This window comes from Pseudorca crassidens, chromosome 6, assembly GCF_039906515.1.
Source record: "Pseudorca crassidens isolate mPseCra1 chromosome 6, mPseCra1.hap1, whole genome shotgun sequence".
Taxonomy (NCBI): Eukaryota; Metazoa; Chordata; class Mammalia; order Artiodactyla; family Delphinidae; genus Pseudorca; species Pseudorca crassidens.
Window position 1 is genome coordinate 34,088,534 of NC_090301.1, and position 19,848 is coordinate 34,108,381.

General features: G+C 35.2%; 1 protein-coding gene across 10 annotated transcripts in view; it reads right to left on the bottom strand.

The window, feature by feature from the left end:
• The window catches only part of STRADB (STE20 related adaptor beta), a 94,016-nt gene that overhangs the window by 72,131 nt on the left and 2,037 nt on the right, over positions 1-19,848 (bottom strand). For 4 of the 10 annotated variants that reach the window (XR_010944312.1, XM_067740993.1, XM_067740995.1 and 1 more), the window contains exons 2-10: positions 18,572-18,668; positions 15,521-15,601; positions 10,550-10,649; positions 7,352-7,473; positions 6,155-6,263; positions 5,151-5,274; positions 3,955-4,126; positions 3,553-3,657; positions 3,149-3,393 (exon numbers count right to left, since the gene is read on the bottom strand). Coding sequence is in view for 9 of the 10 variants with exons in the window: in XM_067740993.1 (XP_067597094.1) it covers positions 3,149-3,393; positions 3,553-3,657; positions 3,955-4,126; positions 5,151-5,274; positions 6,155-6,263; positions 7,352-7,473; positions 10,550-10,649; positions 15,521-15,601; positions 18,572-18,583 (1,070 nt within the window). In the remaining variant the exon portion in view is untranslated. Of the gene's footprint in view, positions 1-1,056; positions 1,922-2,405; positions 2,449-3,148; positions 3,394-3,552; positions 3,658-3,954; positions 4,127-5,150; positions 5,275-6,154; positions 6,264-7,351; positions 7,474-10,549; positions 10,650-13,358; positions 13,394-15,520; positions 15,602-18,571; positions 18,669-19,527; positions 19,610-19,848 lie in introns of those variants that run through there. The other 6 variants (XM_067740988.1, XM_067740990.1, XM_067740989.1 and 3 more) reach the window with 5 other exon arrangements.

The following is a 19,848-nucleotide window of genomic DNA, read 5'->3' on the forward strand; positions in this document are numbered from 1 at the left end:
AAAGGGGCAAGTGGGTGGAGGGATAAATTAGGAGTCGGGATTAACAGATACACACTACTGTATATAAAATAAACAACAAGGACCTACTGTATAGCACAGGGAACTATATTCAATATCTGATAACCTATAATGGAAAAGAATCTGAAAAAGAACATGTGATTATATCCATATATCTCTCTATATAGATATATATATCAATATATATACCTACATATATATATATATCACTTTGATGTACACCTGAAACTAACACAACATTGTAAATCAACTATACTTGAAAAAAAAAAAAATCCACTGGTTCAGCTTCTCTGGAGAACCCTAACACAGTGGACCTGAGAGGCACTGTTTCCCGGCCTCCACAGTCCCACTTTGCAGTACACATATTGACTCTCCACACATATTTGAGAGCACCTCCTCTGTGGTTCCTGTGAGCTTCTCTTGCTGAGGGGAAATGAGAAGGAGGAGGTTAGTGGAATGAGCTACAGCCCCCACCACTACAGGTGATCTCAGTGCCTCCACTGGCACTCATCTCCTTTCTCTCCTCCACCTTGGCAAGTCTGTGGCTTGCTTGATGGAGTAACCCAAATATCCTTGAGGGGGGCTGGCCAATAAACCTGAAAAGATTTGTGTTTCAGACTATTAGTCTATATATTACTGTCTCATTGGTTTTCATTTTTAAGTCTTAATCATTTCAAAATAATTTTTAGTGTAATGTTAAATAAGAGTGTGCAAATAAAGAAAATCTACTAATTGAGGTAAATCCCAACTTATCACAGTCCAAACTACATATTCTTTTTGAGACAGCATATCTCTTTTGCTAATAAGGTAAAACTATTAAGTTCTCTATGTCCTTGTAAGTTGGATCTCCTACAGGAGCAAGAATAATCATATAAAGGGCTGGAAAATCTGCCTCCATTGAATCAAACACCAGGCTGTCCCCAATTCAACAGGTTATATAAATAAATCTGTTTGAGAAAGAGCTTTCCTTGGCAAAACAAATTAGAATGTATGTTTTAGCTTTGTCAAACCACACAAATAAAATTATTAAGTATAAACTCAATTGAATAAATCTTTATTGAGCTCCCACGGGGCGCATAAATTTAGGATCTATAATTTACATAAGTAGAAAAGTGTTACTTTAGCCCCTTAACAATTAAAAAAAGCAAATTACAACTTCTCTATATATTTCAAGTGAATCATTTAATGTGAGTGAGGCTCAGTTTGATATTACCATAAGTATTATTAACACATGAAAACGGGAAAGTATAAACATTTTCCCTTCTATCAAAAACAGGTTTGATGCCAGGATAAACTAGCCTGTTGGTTTAACAATAGCTGATTAAAAAGGCTAGAGAATCTGGAAGTAAAAAATGTACTTGGAAGCAATGTCCTCTGAGGGCTCATTCCCCTGAGGGCAGCAAAATGCTGAAAAATTTAACTGGCTCAAAAATTATACTGAGAAATCAAAAAGAATAGTTAGTCACAGCTTGGGAAAAAATTTTGAGAACAGATGACACTAAATGTAGTTAGATTAATAATTCCAAAGTTTCCCTGGAGTTATAACAGCACTCTGAGCTAACCAAAGGGGCTATAACCTCATGCTCCTTTGAACAGAGTGGTTTTAAATGATAGATTCTCCAGTGCACCAACTGTATTTTCAAGTATAATTCTAGTATTTGTACCTAGCAATACAGAAGAAAAAGCAGCAGGGAGAAAGTGTCAAGTACATAGGACATAAAAGGGTTTGGCAGCCCTAGAATTCCCAGTTTGAATCTTTTTCATCAGGAAAATCCCATTCCGGCTCAGTCCAAGGTGACACTGGAGGTGGTGCTGTTGATGGCCTGTGACAAGCAGGAGGCAACAGTGAAAGTATTGAACTCTGGCTTTCTTCCTTCATCTGTTAAAGAAACTCAAAATAAGGCTGTTGGTACATAAATTCAATACATTAGTTTTTTTTAGTAAATAATAACTTTTAAAAAAATCATGTTAAATGTGTTTAAATTGTTTTTAGGTATTTTCACTTAAACATGCCTTTGATTCTGGTTATCCGAGAAGAAGAAGTAACAGCCAAATAAAGTGACTTTTATCAGAATTATTTTGCCCTTACATCATTTCTAGCCAATATAGAAAAATAAAATGTCTCTAAGTTAATCAAAATATAAGCTGAGGATAAAGTAACACATGATGATATTCCGTTTGTCTTTACTCATTTTGTTTTGCAGAATGGAAATATTTTAGAAAGTCTATAATTAAACTACCAAAAACGTTTTCTTCTTTTTAACTTTACCTTGTAAGAAAATTATTTAAGAATCTTAGTAACCAAACTGTCCCATTAAGCCAACAAAATGATGTGATTTTTTAATAGTATTAAAAAACATCTAGACAACAAAGATAGATCAGCTCACCTGTTTGAAGAAAACATGGGATAATAAACTGCTTGCTGATGGCCTGAAATTTTTTTGAAAAAATTATTTTAAAAAAGACCTCATATTAGAATGTAGATTTTTTTGATGTAAACTATGTTAGAACTTAGGTTTAGAGCTATAAAACTCAATACACAAAAATTAAAAGGAAAAAATATATGTAAGGAAGCCCAATTCTTAGCTTCAACCTTAACTAATGGGCAGAATTAATTCTAGAGATAACCTTCAATTAGTCTGTGACTTAACATTTATTAGGCACTTACTAATTATAAGGAACTATACTAGGCATTAAGGGGCTTAAAAAAGATTAAAAAGACACACACCTTATTTCCAAAATGCTAACACATTAGTTATCTGTGATAATAATTATTGTAATAACAGCAACTAACACTCTTGTACTGCTTGGAAGTTTCTAAAATGTCTTAACATAAGTGCAGTAATTAACGTCCAGAAAGATTAACTGATTTTTACAAGGTGACTTGGTTAGGAAATGATACAGCTGAGACTGAAGCCCAAGCCTTCTGACTTCCAATCTAGTATTCTTCCCATTTGCTCATTGTCTCCACTTGCTTTTAGCATTGGTATTTTCTGGATTAGGCTACTGTATAGTTTTTTGATGAAAAGACTGATAAAAGATTTGAATTTGGCAAGAAGGAAATCTCACAAAACTTCTATAAAATACAAGACACAGATGTTTTATGCTATTTAGAAGTGACCAATATTACCTTTTCTCAGGATCTTGCTGCAAACAGAGCTGTACCAGGCTAAGGAAGGCAGGAGAGAATGTTTTTGAGGGCGGTGTTTGCAATCTGTCACTATTTACTGTGCGAGTTCCACTGGAGACATGTACACTTTCTCCAATCCCAGAGTCTACACCTGATCGGGAAATTTTCATTCTGGATTCTGACTGAGGGAAAATACTGATATCCAATGGGCTATAAGGAGGACCTTTCAGTTTCTGTAACAACATCTAAAAGAAAGAAAAATTTCCTTCAGTCATTTTCAGGCAAAATATTAAAGCATTAACAACAACAATAAAGGTCCTAAGAGTCTACAGCAAAGATGTTTAAAAGAAATTATATAGAATGTAAGGGAAGGAAAGTAGTTCAGGGATTTTAGCAGCATTTACCTGAGTCCTGTGCATGTCCTGGAAAGGTACCTGCCCACTGGCCAATTCACATGCTGTAATCCCAACGCTGTAAATATCTGACTTTACATTATATCCATGTAAATCCTGTAGAACAATTAATTTGAAGTCCTTTAGTATAAATAACCTTTAAAAAGTTACATACGTATGCTTTTTTGATAAAGGGTGGTGAATAATAATGGAAAAAACTCATGAGAAATCAAGATATACCTAATATTTGGTATACATTTAAAAATTCCTAACAATAATTTTGACAAGAAAGAATTTAAAAAGTCTTGCAGTAGGCCTTTCATCAATCCAAATATAAGGGCACAACTGTCCTTTAGTCAAACTCAGAAGACACTTAAGACGCACAGACAACCCAATGCAATGGCCACACCTGACCTGTCTCAGTAGTTCTGGACTCAGCCACGGCTGCACTGATGTGCTGAACTGTGGGAAATCATACACAGCCCTATGCTTCTGTCCGTGCTTAACCAAACTATGCAGATGGGACAGGCCAGAGAGGGTCACTAGGCCATCACCAGAAATGAGGATATGGCTGGCTTTAATACTCCTAGAACAAAAAGAAACAATCCTAAATACTAAGAAACTGGCCAATGAAGAAAGGATAAAAATCTGGTCAGAATAAATCCATGTATTCCCTTGGAAATTAAATACTCCTTAGAAGTTATAATTTAAAGTTAAATGCAATATTATCCAATAAAAGATAGCCTCTCATGGTATTAACAAAATTTATAAAGATATGTCTGATGTAAAATTTTCCTTCATCAAATAAATTATAAAAGAGCCTTGTTTTTCATCCTAAACACGGAAACTGGAAACTAATAGAGCAGGATGGCCAATAGTCTGGTAAAGTATAATAAAACCTTGATTAATTAGAATACTGTCTGCTAGAAATCCTCAGTTAACCAGAATGCTGCTAAGAAACAACAAACAGTAAGAAAAAAGCTTTGAGGTGAAACAAACAATAAGAAAACAAGCTTATTTAAAAGCAACTTAATTAAAAAGGAAAACAAAGTCCCAATATATCTTAGAACAGCATTGTTTTTAACATTCAGCCAATTACTTCTGCATGTACAGTTTGGCAACAAGAGAACTGATATTTAGTATGATAATCTCAAAGTGCTACAGAACACTTAAGAAATCAAAGGTTTAGTTACAATCTGTATATGATATAAACATGACATAAAACTGAAAAGCAGATAAAGCAGCTCTTTATTTGCTTAAGGAAAAAACAAAACACAAGAGTTAACTAGGATCCCACTCCCCACAGCTTATACCCCAAACAGATAGGTTCTTGTAACCCTCATTATTGGGACTTGAGCTGTGCGAAGACAGGCACTCCATCCCAGCACGGAGCACAGCACTTGGCACAGAGGAGGTGGTCTGAACATTTCTGGTGAATGAACTATAAAATGTAAGCATCTACTATACCTACTGGTCCCTTCCTCCCTCAATTTTCATTTGCAAGTTTCCTATCCTCCATTCTAACACTCAACTGCTCCTTCCTAAAAGCTCCCTAAAAGACTTCTTCCTCTCAAATTCTTTCACTTTGTAAAATACAAATAAGTAAATACCTGTGAATACAGCCATTTTGATGCAGATAGTTCAACCCTCTCACTGCTCCAAAGAGAATGTTTCTTATTAAAGTTTCACTCATTCCTTCAGGAAAGTAAGTCCTCAAGAGTTGACTTGCTGAACCTGAAAGAAACCCCTGAAATCTTTAGATGAACACTGAAAGTGATTTTGCTTCTAGCTATGTTTTAAATGTTCTTATCAACCATAAACACACACACACGTACACACACATGCTCGCATGCACACGTGTTACATTTTAGAGTCTAATCACTTTCTTATGCCAAGGTAATTTTCCTTCACCAATCTTTAAAAAGACTTTTCTAATGACATGCTAGAGATTAGGAAAGTGAATTAACAATATTCAATATTACTAAGAAAATACATACTGTGTGAGAACATATATATTTTAAATCCACAGGCAATTCACAAAAGCTATCCTAAAAATCAAAGCTCTAGAATCCATTCATTTATTTATTCAACACACCTACTGAACACTACTTGTGCTAGGTATCTTATGAGCACCTGGGGATACCAAAATGAAAAATACATACATGATCCTGCCCTCGAGAAGCTCAAATCCAGTGAAGGAGACAGGTACACACACAGATGTTTACAATACAGTGAAATAAGTTTACAATGCAGAGAAACAAGGATAGGGATGGTGTGCACAAGCAGAAAAACTACTTTTGCTTGAAGACTAACAGCAGCTCTCCACTGAGAGAGAGGAAGGAAACTGAAGGGAAAAAGACAGCTCGTTCAAAGGATTGACTTCTTGGAGAAGCAATCAGTGGTGGTTTCAATGATCATGAGACCCATTCCACTTTTTTTTCTGAAAACTAAAATTCAACATGAACCAGATATAAAAATATATCATGAAATCTAGAATTGGCCATCAGATTTATAAATTAAAAGTAGTGAATCATAAATCAAAGATCACACTCATCCTTAATTATAGCATCCAGGCTAAACCATGAATTATTTTACCTAAAATGAGTTTTCTTACCATAGGCCATAAAAGGAGAAATAACCCAAAGCCAGCTGCCAACAGTGAAAACAGTCCAGTAAGTTGTAATATTGGGATGCCGGAAAAAGTGGGATAGAATCACTGCTTTCTAGTATAGAAACACAGAGACAAGACATTTAAAAACAACCTTTTTAGCTGATTCACGTTGTTACAAAGCAGAAACTAACACACCAGTGTAAAGAAATTATACTCCAATAAAGATGTTAAAAAAAAAAGGGAAAAGTAAATAACAATAAAGTGGATTTAAATAATAAAACAAACCCCCAAAACCCAACCTTTTTCCTCATTATGAAGATAACAGCAGTAGTGGCAGCTTATTAGTACCAATAATGGAGCTTATTAGTACTAAGCACTGTTCTTAGTGCTATCATGTCTTTAAATCTCACAACCACTACACAAAGTATGTGACATTATAATTCCCATTTTACAGAAGAGGATACTTAGAAACAAGTTAGAAAACTTGTCCAAAAGCACATAATTAACGAAAGTAGGATGTGAACTTATTAGACAGTCTGACTCCAGAGGTCACAGTCAATAACTATACTGTGTTCTTATGATAGAAACATTTAAAAAATACATTAAAATATGAGTATAAAAGTCACTTCTAACATTAAATCATAGAACCACTGTTAACATTTCAGTATAATTTCTTCCAGTCTTCTTCTGTGCAATATACATGTGCACATATAAACAGTTAAAAAATTGGGATAATATCAAAACAAAATCCTTTCCCTCATTATATCAAAAATGATTAGTGACAACTGAAATGGTATTATAATATTCCTGAAATGCAATCTGTTAAAATTTATCAATTCAGAAGCTAGTTTTACTTAGCTGGAAGAAAAGGAAACTGTTTGCTTTTGTTTTTTTATTTTCCTATACGATTATTTGTGACTGGACTGACGAGGGGTATTTAAATAAATTCCAGACCAGTGTTCCAAATATGATATTCATTTGAAGGAACTTATAGTAGTTACCAAAGTTTGAATATATTTGCTCTTTCATGGATCTGGCTTCCAAGTATTCTTTCCATTTCTGTAATTGCATGTTTATTAGAAGAAAGAAATCTACCTTTCTCTAACAGAACTACTAATTTGTGAAAAAAAAAATTATAGGTGTAATCTCCTCAAATAGACATTAAATTAAATGTATTTTTTTTTTTTTTTGTATTGTTACCTGTAAAGCTTTCAGGCGTTCTTCAGTGCAGTTTTCCAGATTTGTAATTTTTACTGTGACCAGTGTTCCTGTAGGAGTATGCCGTGCGAGATGGACGGAAGTCAAGTTGTCAAATCCTCTTCCTATAATCAGACGTAAAACTTGTGTTAATGACGAAAGGAAAAAACTGATAATCTGGACTTCATCAAAATTAAAAATTTTGCTCTTCAAGAAAACTGTTAAGAAAATGAGAAGGCAAGCCACTGATTGAAAGTATCAACAATATTTATATCTGACAAGACTTACACATAGAGTACTATATAAAGAACTCTTATAGCTCTATAATAAATGACAAACATCCCAACTAAAAATTAGGCAGAAGATTAAATAGGTAAGCCACAAAAGAAGGCACAGAAGTGGCCAACAAGCACATGAAAAGATGCTCAAAATAGAGGAGTAGGAATTAAACACAATATACCATTACACACCTATTGTAATGGTTAATATTGTGACTTGATAAACAAATTGTTACATTCAAACAATGGAATGTTACTCAGCAATCCCCTACTCCCAGTCCCTGGCAACCACTGATGTGATTTTTGTTTGTCATGTAAGTAGTATCATAGCAGTTTTTTGTGTCTGGCTTCTTTCACTTAGTATAATGCTTTTGAGATTCTTCCGTGTTTCAGTAGTTAATTTCTCTCTATTGCAGAGTAATAATCCATTATATGTATATACCACAATTTATTTTTATCTATTCATAAATTGATAAACTTCGGTTGTTTTCAGTTTTTTGTGACTACAAATAAAGCTGCCAAAACCATTCTTTAAGTAGACATATGTTTTCATTTCTCTTTGGCAAATACCTGCAAGTGGGATGGCTAGGTCGTGTACGTTTAACTTTATAAGAAGCGGTCAAACTGTTTTTGAAAGTGGCTGAACCTCTTTGCATTCCCACAAGCCACGTATAAGTAAGTACTGCAGTGACTTGACATACTCACCAGCATTTGGTGTTGTCAGTTTTTAAACTAAAAACACCTAGAATGGTAATCTATTAATAGACACCTAATAAATGTTAGTTTCCTCCCTCTCTCCACAGTCACCAAATTCTGTCACTTTTATTGTTGAAATGCAGTTAATCTGAAATTCATCCCTTCCTCCCCAGCGACAAGCATCACTTGCCTTAGCTCAAGTCCTGTCCTTGTTCTCTGGATAGATGCAGTGACTTCCTCACTATGCCCTGCATTCTCGATCAGGACATGCACCAAAACTACTGATGGAACTACTTCAAAAGCCTGTGCCTAGTTCCCATTCACCAGAAATTTTGATTCAGGAGGTCTGTGATGGGATATAGGCACTGCAATTTTTAAAAAGACTCAGGTGATGAGGATGATACTCTGGCTGTAAATCCCTGATATACTATATCTTCCAGATTGCTGCCTGGAACTGCTGCCAGTTGTCCTTCTAAATTCAACATTTTATCAAAAGAAAGGTACTACTGTGCAGCAGCTGAGAGCTTAGACCTTACAGTCACAAGAGTTTGCTTTCAAATCTCTAACTGTATGACTATTACTTAAATTCTCAGAGCCTCAGTATCCTCATCTGCAAAATGGGAGGGCTAAAGGGGTGAAATGAAAAAATACATATAATATGTTCAGCCTGATGCCGATTAGATGCTATTATTATCATCATCACTATTCCACAATGTCTCTCTAGTAGAGACGATAAATTCCAAACCTTTCCTTAAATCCACTGAGTAATGAAGTTGGTACGTTGCGGGGCTGACAGAGAGAGTCTGAACTTCTATATATATATCCCCCATATGAGTTCTTTCACAATGGTTCCAAGCCTCCTTTTTCAGATTTACCTACTCCTACTGCCTACTCGCCCTATGTTCCTGAGTCTAGGCACAGAGCAGCTATGTGATAGTCCTTCCTCAATCACCTATTCGAGTAAATTATTTTTTTACCTTTTTTGGATTGACACCATCTGAAAAGTCCTTTCTAATTTGGGGGCATTTTCCACCAGTGCTATTTTAGAAAAGGTCAAATCCTTATTTCTCTTTTGGTCACCTTGACCTGGGCATGGGAGGGTCAATGACATAAGCTTGGTCAATGGAGGATGAAGTGAGTGACAAAAGAAGCAGAGGCAGTCAGAACTCACACTTAAAACTTAAAACCTTACCTAAAATCCCATTTTTAGTAGAAACTTTTTTCAGTTAAGTTGGAACTCACCAGTGGGGCCCAACATCATCTAGTGGGGTTAAAGTACCCTACTAGTGTACATTAACTAGGCTGCTCTTATGCTGTGACCCAGGCTACAGTTCTAGTCACATAGTTTCTCTTGGTTTCTTCCAAGCCCATTTCTCTAGCCAATGATTCTGTGAGTTAGCAAAATTGTTCAAAAAATTCTTTTAGTTTAAGTAGTCAGGACTGTTTGTTGTTTGAATAAAAACCCTGACTAGAATATTTAGTAAACTTTTCCTCATGCTTCAGGATCCAGCCCTTTTGCTATCTTCCCTGACTCCTAGAAGAGTCGAGATGCACAGGTGAACGCTCCATCTTCTCTGTTCCCATAACACTTGGGAACACTTTACTATAGTACCTTCCAGTGCATAAGACAAAGCTATCTTTCATGTTCGTCTTCCCAGAGAGGATGTGAACTCTTCAAGTGTTTTACATGGCTTTATATTCCTAGCACCTAAGATAGTATCTCTTTGTATTATTTAAGAGATGTTTCTGAATACTCAGAGCAACTTTTCACAGGTATAAGGCTAAAAACAATAACTCAGCCAGTTCCAAACTTAACTGAAAAAAGTTTCTACTACGAATGGGATTTTAGGCAAGGTTTTAAGTTAAAAGAAAGTAATTTGGTTAAAGGACTGTAACTGAAAAGATTTACATGATTTGGTTTAAATCAGACAAATGATCAGAAGTTCCCCAAAATAAAGATACAAATAACAAATGCTTAGATTATTTAGTGTCTTCCTCCTCTACAAGTACTTCAGTGAAAAAGTAAAAATTCTAGAAGGTAATCTTGAAAAAAATCTGGGCTACTGTTTTAGGATAGATAAAATTAACAGATCCGTTTGACTGACACAATTAACATTTAGTTTTATGCTGTGGGTAACAAGAGAGACCTGCTTACAAAGTAATCTTTTTGTCATCAATTTCATTTCTAACAATGATGAGTCAATTATGTGCAATCCAGAATGATTACCTATTTCCACTTGGAGTTCATAGTGAGAAACGTTGGTGGAACAGATAACTTCACTGGCTCTAGTGGATGGAGGCAACAAGGAAAGGGTTGGCTCATCAACCTGCATTGTTTTAAAAATATGAAAACAAAATAGGTATAAACTTTTTGGCGCCCCAATTTGGTCCCCTACTCCAATGTAAAATACTGATATTGTCTTTTCAAACACACAAGTGCTCATTAAGAAGGCACTGAAAAGGTGGCTTAAGAGACTGTTTTAAGATCCAAAAAGTATTTACAACAGCTAATAAGGGATGCTAGTTATAAAGCTATCAGCCTGTGAAGGGGGAGAGGGCTAGAAAAACAGATTTACAGGTAGTGAAGAATACTTTTCAGCACAATTTCCAGGAAGCATTCTTAGGAGTTGCTAAGAATGGCTGTTGACTCTTCAGGGTATCTAATAAATATATCAAGGGAAGAAATGAAAGGACCTATGAGGAATATTCTATTCTGGTGCTTTTACTTCAAGTGGTTGTCAGTTACAATCATTACACATACATGTATCTGCTCAGCTAATGGAGGTGTTAACAGTCAAGGAACAATTTCCATACTAAAACCTATTCAAAGAAGCTGAAGTTTTTCAAAGATGAAATGAATCAGAAGGGAGGTCAGAAAGAAAAATAAGCCTCAAGAGATGGGAGAACAGGATAGGGTACAGAAGTCCTGAGTTAATGACCATGTACCACTATGGCCTTTCACAGGATACTATGGAGTCAGAGTGCTAGGTCTGCACCAGATCCCAGTGGCACTGAAATAACATGCACACAGGAGAAAGAAGAGGCCAACACCACTGGCATCATATGATAGCCATGAGGATCTCTAAAAGGACACCAGTACTCAGCAGCCTTTACAGGCACCAGCAGGTGGCAAGAATCTCGTTACTACCTCCAAGGTAAAGAGAAGGAAGAAGGGAGTTAGGAATGACATTACTATTTACTAGGAATTCTGCTAACTATTTTTTACATTTGATTCTACATGTTCCCCAAGCTTTTAAGAGAGCAGAAAAATATAATTGTAAGCTCATGGTAAAAGGTGAATAATCTGCTAGAGGGATGAAAGGCTATAAAAAGAAATTCTACCATACGATTGGAAATAATCCCAATGAAGAAAGAAATCTAAATAAATCAATGCAATTTCTTTAGAACAAGTAGTCTTAAACTCAGATTTAAAGAACACATATAAGAGAGAGAAAGAAGAGCATATAGCAGTTTAAAAAATGTTTAAAGTGATAAGCTATAAGTCTGCCAGGAAGGCTAGAGCACAGAATGAACTGAGGCTTACAGTTCACTGCTTGAAAAAAATGGCATCAGATTATCAGATGATGGATTGAAATAAGGCTAATCAACCTCTACTTTGCTTCCCTCAACTCCATCAGGGAAATAGTCTTCTTTAAACTAGAAGCACTTAGATTGTAATTAAGTAGCTGAAGCTCAAAACAGGTTGTTTTAAATAGGTTCAAACCTCCAAACCAAAGACAATTACATCTAGGATATTAAGTCTGCAAATATAGTAAAACTCAGATGAGAAACCCGAATGGAAATAGTCAAACATTGACTCAATTTTCAAAAAAGAGAAAAAAGGATAAAGGGGCAAGCTTGATGTTGTTGCCCAGTAAGGTCTGGTATCAAATCACTACACAAACAAGTTATGGACATTTAAGAAAACAACACGGTAATCACAAGAAGACAATATAGGTTTACTAAGAGTAAATCATCTTAAAACTAACCTCACTTCTCTTTTTGATTTCATGACTAGAGAATTAGAAAGCAAAAATCATGGCAGGGTCCTTGTCCTTGTCAAACTTTTTAATAACTTTTAGAACTAAAAATTCAAAAGACCTGGTTAATGAATAATCTGGGAAAAAAGTCATGAAAACAATACCATTTACAATAGCACCAAAAAGAATAAAATACTTAGAAATTAACTTAACCAAGGCAATGAAAGACTTGTACAATGGAAACTACAAAACATTGCTGAGAGAAATTAAAGAAGACATAATTGAATGGAAACATACCTCATGTTCAAAGATTGGAAGACTTAATATTATTAAAATCTCAAGGGATCCTGAATAGCAAAAACAATGTTGAAAAAGGAACAAAATTGGAAGACTCACTCTTCCTGCTTTCAAAACTTACTACAAAGCTACAGTAACTAAAACAGTGTGGTGTTGACACAAAGACAGACATATAGAGCAAGAGAACAGAATAAAGAGCCCAGAAACAAACCCTCACATATATGGTCAAATGACTTTTGACAAGTGTGCCAAGACCATTCAATGGAGCTAGGACAGTATTTTCAACAAATGGTGCTGAGAAAACTGGATATCCAGATGCAAAAGAATGAAGTTGGACCCTTACCTATACAAAAATTAACTCAAAATGGATCAAGAAAATATTTGTAGGTCATACTTCTGATAATGTTAATACGCAGAATATAGAGAGAACTAAAATTCAACAACAAAAAACAAACAACCCAATTAAAAAATGGGCAAAGGACTTTGAATAGACATTCTCCACAGAATACATGTATGTGGTCAATAAACACAGGAAAAAGGTGCTCAACATCACTAATCATTAGGGAAATGCAAGTCAAAACTACAACGATATACCACCTCACACCCTTTATGATGGCTGTTATCAAAAAAGCAGAAAATGAGTATCGGAGAGGATGTAGAGAAACTGGAACTCTTGTGCTCTGCTGGTGGGAATGTAAAATGGTACAGCCACTGTTGAAAACAGTATGGTCGTTCCTCAAAAAATTTAAATAGAATTACCATAGGATCCAGCAATTCCACTTCTGGGTATATACCTAAAAGAATTGAAATCAGGGTCTCAAAGAGATATTTGTACTCCCACGTTCATAGCAGCACTATTCACAATAGCTACAATGTGGATGCAACCCAAGTGTCCACCAACAGATGAATGAATAAGCAAAATGTAGTATATACATATAATGGAATATTATTCAACCTTAAAAAGTAAGGAAATTCTGCAGTATGCTGCAACACTAGTGAACCTTGAGGACATTATGCTAAGTGAAAAAATCTCAGTCACAAAATAACAAATACAGTTTGATTCCACTTATACTGGTACTGAGAGTGGTCAAAGATCAGAGACAGAAACTAGAATTGTGGTTTCCAAGAGGCAGGGGAATTATAAGGGAAGGAGGAGCTACTGTTTAATAGGTACAGAGTTTCAGTTTTACAAGATGAAAAGAGTTACAGAGATGAATGGTGGTGATGCTTGTACAATATTATGAATGTATTTGATGCCACTGAACTGTACACTTTAAAATGATTAAGATGGTAAATTTTATGTTATATGTACCTAGCACAATAACCCCTCCTGCAAAAAAAGCAGCACTTGTGGAAATTTCCTGAGTTCTAGGCCTCTAACAGCAAGGAGTCAACAACAGACACTTTACTTTCTAAACACTACCTGTCTGAAGGGTAATACTTGAATGAAAACTAGGATTGGATACTATATCCTATTGTACAACAAGGTACGTAACTAGAAGACTTTACAGTATTAGCGAGTAAAAAGCGAAATGACAAAAATGATGACAATTGACGATAAGGTCAGAATAAATTTAAAAATAGGATTAACTGGGATAACTCTATTTTGTAGGACTAAGGTATCTGCAAGGCAGGTTCTATTTTATAGAAAGAATTATAATATAAAATGAAAATTAAGAGATTTAGAGGGGAAGATCCCAGAGAAATATTTATTTCTCAGCATGTTTCTTTAAATATTATTTAATACATCAGGCATTGCCCAGGGATGATAAAGATAAAAAAGACAGGATGCCTATTTTATGGGGATCATGTGGAGAGACATATACATCAATCATTGTGAGATAATATAGTAAATGCCATTTTATGAGGATGTCTAAGATCTGTAGGACCATAATAGAATTAAAGGTACAAGAGCAAAGGCTTCAGAGATGTGATACTTGAGCCAACTCTTTAAGCACGAGGAAGAATTTTAGAGGGGTATTTTAAGCAGAAATAAAAGTGTGTGCTAAGATTCAGTAGCAATAAATGAAACTCAAACATTAGACATATTCCATACCATTAAGAGTCCTTATAAAACACTAACAAGTTTAGGCTTTATCCCATACGCTTTAGGAAACCAATGGCAATTTTAAAGTTGGAAAGTGGCACAAACAGACCTGTATTGGTAACAGTGTTGAATACTGATCTGAGTGGGAGAGGAGGTTATATGTGTGTCTAGGAAACTAGAGGCAATGTGTTTACCTGCAACAGTCCAGGTGAGAGATGATGAGATTTGAGTAGCAGCAGTGATCAGGTGAAGGAGGGGATGGACTCAAGGGCATTTCAGAGACAGATCTGTAAGACTTGGTGTGTAACTAGATGTGAGGGCAGAGGAAGAGGCAGTGTGAGGATAACTCCAAAGTTTCTAGTTAGGGTGATTTAGTAGATGGATTTTCATTTGCCAAAGCAGGAAATTCAATAGGTCAGTGAAGTTTTGAGAGATTAAGGTTTTACTCAAACTGCACAGAGATGCCTTTGAAAACTCTAACCAGAGGAATTCTACAGACTCATCTGGTGCCCAGGAAAGAGTCCAAAGTTGCAGGTAAAAACTTAAGAATCATCAGTCCTACCTGATGACAGGGTCCCCTCACAACCTAAAGGAAAACCTCAGGTAGCTCCAGACAATCTGAAATCTGAGCAACTGAAACCACAGGAGCCAGTGAGACTGCTTAGGGAGAGTCTGTTTAGGCAGAAGAGCAGAGGCCGATTACAGACTTCTGGAGAATAGCTTATGTAGAGGAAGAAGAAACAGTAAAAGAAGAAAAGTGAAAGAAGAAAGAAGTAAAGAAAAAGAGATATAGGAGAACCAGAAATTATATTCTGTAAAATGGTGTCACAGAAGGCAAAAGAGGGGTATTAATTGTACTTAACCATTTTCTTACCAAGTTTTGATGGGTACTGGTTTCAGACTGTTTTTCAGGTCTGAGTGATTCAACTTGTGTTCGTGAAGTGCAGAAACAATCCTGTAAATTCAGAAATACATTAAATAAGTGAAAAATAAGTCACAAGATAAGAGTGGCACGTGGATACAAAAAAGTCTGTTGACTGGGGTGAGGAGCAGAGAGAAAGGGCAACGTGCAGGAACCTGAACTGGAGCCAGGATTCATACTGTGGAGGTAGACAGTATGGGAGAGAATGGAGAAGCAGCTGGGTATGCAGAAGACAAATTTCATATCTGCTATAATTTTACTTGGCGCTATCTCTGATTCTTGCCCTCTACCCTGGAGGTAACAACAGCAATTCATTTTTACTGCTGGTGTTAATTTTTAACCCTTTCGTAATCTTTGCAGTGTTTTTCTGAATATTTAGCTAGAGATATATTCTGCTATGCTCACCATATTATTTTTATCTTGATCCTCAGATTTTCTTTTTCCCTTAAGTGTGGGAACCATGTTTATCCACACTAAACCACACATTGAATTTATCAATATTTGGAACCAATTTTGTTCCGTAAGGTGATAAACATCTCTAACCAACTCAAATCAAATTAAGAGACTTAGTTCCATTATCACAATTTACATTTTCCTGCATTTCAACTCAGTGTTCTGTTATCACGTATTGTCAATAAAGAAATGTAACACCTACACACGTTAGTGGCGTGAAGCTGATGTTATACTTATTTAGGAAGAAAAGGTATGTCAAAAGAAAAGTATAAACAAATTGTATGAAAGAGACTTTTAATTATTTTCAAGCATCTTATGAACATTCATTTTTATATGAACATTAAAGTATAATATCAAATGAGTCTTTAAGACAAGTCCATCCACGTCTATTCTGCAGTCACTTACTTAATCAAACTTCCTTTAGCTTAAAATATGCCAGAATTTCTCATTAATCAAACTAATCATTTTCCCAGTTAGTCTAAATTACTGATTAAGTTGAATTCCTACAGTCTGTACATATCAATCTTACCAAAATAATTTGACATATATCCCCACCGTTTTATGTAAAACTCGCCCCTGAAGAACAGGAGCTAACAGTGTCAAGGTAGCTGTAGAATCACTTCCTTTGCAAAGTTTCTATTGGTTTGTGTAGGGTGAATAAAATTTACAATAAAAAAAATTACAATAAAAGTTTTTGAAGATACTTAATACTGTCGTTCATATAAAAAATAGCCACCAGTTACATCATTTATATATTATATTTGGTATTTACATATATTTTCCAACATTTGCCCTGAATCTTTCACAATAATCATTCATACTATTGTGTGGGAAAGGGTTAGCAGGCCTAAAACTGCTCTCCTTGGAAAGGTCTGTTTGCAAGGTTGACCCTTGGCTGGTATCTAGGAACTCGGATTTTGGGAGGGTTCCCACCATTTCCCGGTAAGAATGGATCATGGTGTACCTAAACTGTCTATGCAAACAACATGGTTTATGCTGAACACCTGCTTTCTTTCTGGGAGTCTGGAATTTTGTTCCTGCTGCTCCTTTGAAAACACCACTTCTTAGCTGTCAAATAGAGGTAAAATTTGAATGAGGAAGAATCCTTCATAAGCAAAAACATTAACTTTATCTCAGTTACACAAATATCTCACTGAGGAGAAAACATGAATGTTTTGATTCAAAGGATTCTAAATATTTCATTGCAAGAAGAATACAAAGTAAAATTATTAACAAACTGAACAAATATAAATGACCCTATCAAATTCTATTTTTCCAAAAATCCATAATTATGAAATAATAGATTAAGTAAGATGTCCTTTCCCCCAAATTTGGAAGCCCTGGGCAACCATACAGCCCTTTGAATCTCAGTATCTCCATCTATCAAATGCCCTTTTACATCTCATCCAACCTACAAACTGACATAAAATTGTTAATCTTAAGTAATCCTTTAGAGCAGGGGTCAACAAACTATGGTCCACGAGTCAAATCTGACCTGCCACCTGTTTTAGTGCATAAAATTTTACGGAAACACACATTCATTTGCATTTATTCACATATTGCCTATGGCAGCTTTTTCCAAGAGTAACTTAATAGAGATCACATAGCACACAAATACTACCTGGCCCTCTAAAGAAAAAGTTTGCTGATCCCTGCTTTAGAAAATGAGGTAGATATTTCACCTCAATGTATTTTCCAGATATATAAAGCTCCCCTTTTAAGTAGATAAACTTTACTTTAAACATAAAGTAAATGCATTATATATTTTCCAAATAACTAACAATACAGTCTCCTAACTTCATAGTTCTGCCTCTCAGACTTGGCAAGTGATAGAGTGGATTGGCAGATGTGAGTTTGAGCCCTGGCTCTAATTCTGTGCAATCATGGGCCAAACTCCAAATGAGGATTATACCACCTGCCCTGCTTACAAGACTGAGAGAGCTATAATACATGAAAGCATTTGTAAATTACAAATCATCATACAAATGCACCCACCACTTTTTAAAAGAAATTCAAATATTCAAATAACGTATTATATTCTACATAAGACACAATGAAAGTCCTAAAACTACTTAATCTAGAGTAGATGCCATGGACTTAATATAAACAAAAACCACGTTAGTATCTATACATCATATTAGACAATGATCCTAATGTTTCCTGTCTTGTTAAGTCAAGGGGCTTATTTTTCATACTATTTTGCTTGCCTTTAGTCAGATGGAAATTTGTCAAAGGGATTTTTGAAAGATTTAAAGGATAAGGCATAGCTAACTGGATGGAAGAGTAATGTCTAAGGACAGTAAATGTATGAGAAAAGTGGGTATGGGACAAAGGAATAGAAGGAGTATATCAGAAAAGTATAGGAGCTCTTTTTTAAAGAGACAAAAACTCAATGATAATTTAACTCATTTTTAAAGACCAGAAGTCTTTCAGATCAAAATAACATCTCAGAGCCTAAGAATATTCCATCAGAGTATGCCTATTAGGGCTTTGCACTAACATCTAATTACTCTATTGACACAAAATTAGATCGCGCTTATAAAAACTTACCAAAAGAGACATTGAATCGCTTTAGTTCACAGAAAGTGAGAAAAATCCATCTACTCCAAAGAAGATTTCTGCTTTATCTTCAAGATACAGAAATATCCTAGTATAAAAACAGAAGCAAAATAACTTATATTTACATACAAATGCCTTAAAGATCTAGTTGCCATAAACCCACCACTATTTGGGCAGCTATTCTTTGACACAAGGACTACAGACATTCCTGAAAGGTGTCCTTAAAGAACATTTCTGTTTACTGAACACTATTTGGGATCTGACATCACAACAGAAAGGTGGAGTGAAGTTGAAAGGAGGTTCTGAATATTTCCAAAGCCTCAATAAACCTGCATCTCTTCTTCCTTATCTTTTCTATACTACTTCTTTACAGAACCCTAAGCAAAAGTAAAAACAATACAGAAAGGTAATGTTGGACCCACTTTTAATACAAATGATGCCCAAGAATTTCCAATGGTTCTACTTAGAAGTAAACTTTGAATCTTCCAAGGCTTCCTTATCCGATTAATTACCTATTAAATCATCTAGGGTAACTGACCAGCAAATTTGGGAAAGAGTCAAGATTAGCAACAGAGTAGGAATTAATTACATTTTCTTCTTGCCATGTTTAAAAAAAGATTTTTTTTTCAGTTTTCATGTGAAAATAATATTTTCTGTAGGTTGAATATTTTTTATGATTCTTAGTTCTCATTTCCATTCTTCTTGGAATTTATTGACAGATAGGAAAGATATGCAGATTATTACACAAATAATTCCTGTCCACTTTCACTGATGGAGTATTAATCTCAATAGTTTATGAAGGCTCCAACAGATGCAGAGGTTTAAAATAGTAACTTATTCAGATTGAAGGAGCTACAAAAGCACCACCAAAAGTTTCCAAATCTTTCCTAATAGAAAGGGTGGCAATGTTCGAAACTTGCTAGTGCTGGGTATTCCCTTACACCTACCCAGTATCTCTTTCACCTAAATTGTGGTTCATTATTTCATTTTAATGAAGTCCCCAAGTTTGATTAAGGCATCTGCAAACATCTGAACAAAATTAGAAAGAAAAAGCTTTTGTAAACCATAGATATTATACAGCAGCATCCAATTTTATTGCTAAGAAAAGATGTCAATTTATTCAGGATATTCACTACAAACCAAAGGAAGAGAATGGGAAGAAGAAAAAAACCCGGAATGGTTTATTTTTGTCACCTGCCATTCATTACCATCAATTTAAGGCACTGGTGTTTGCTGTGTTACAAAAGAGGTAATGCAAAACCTGCCCT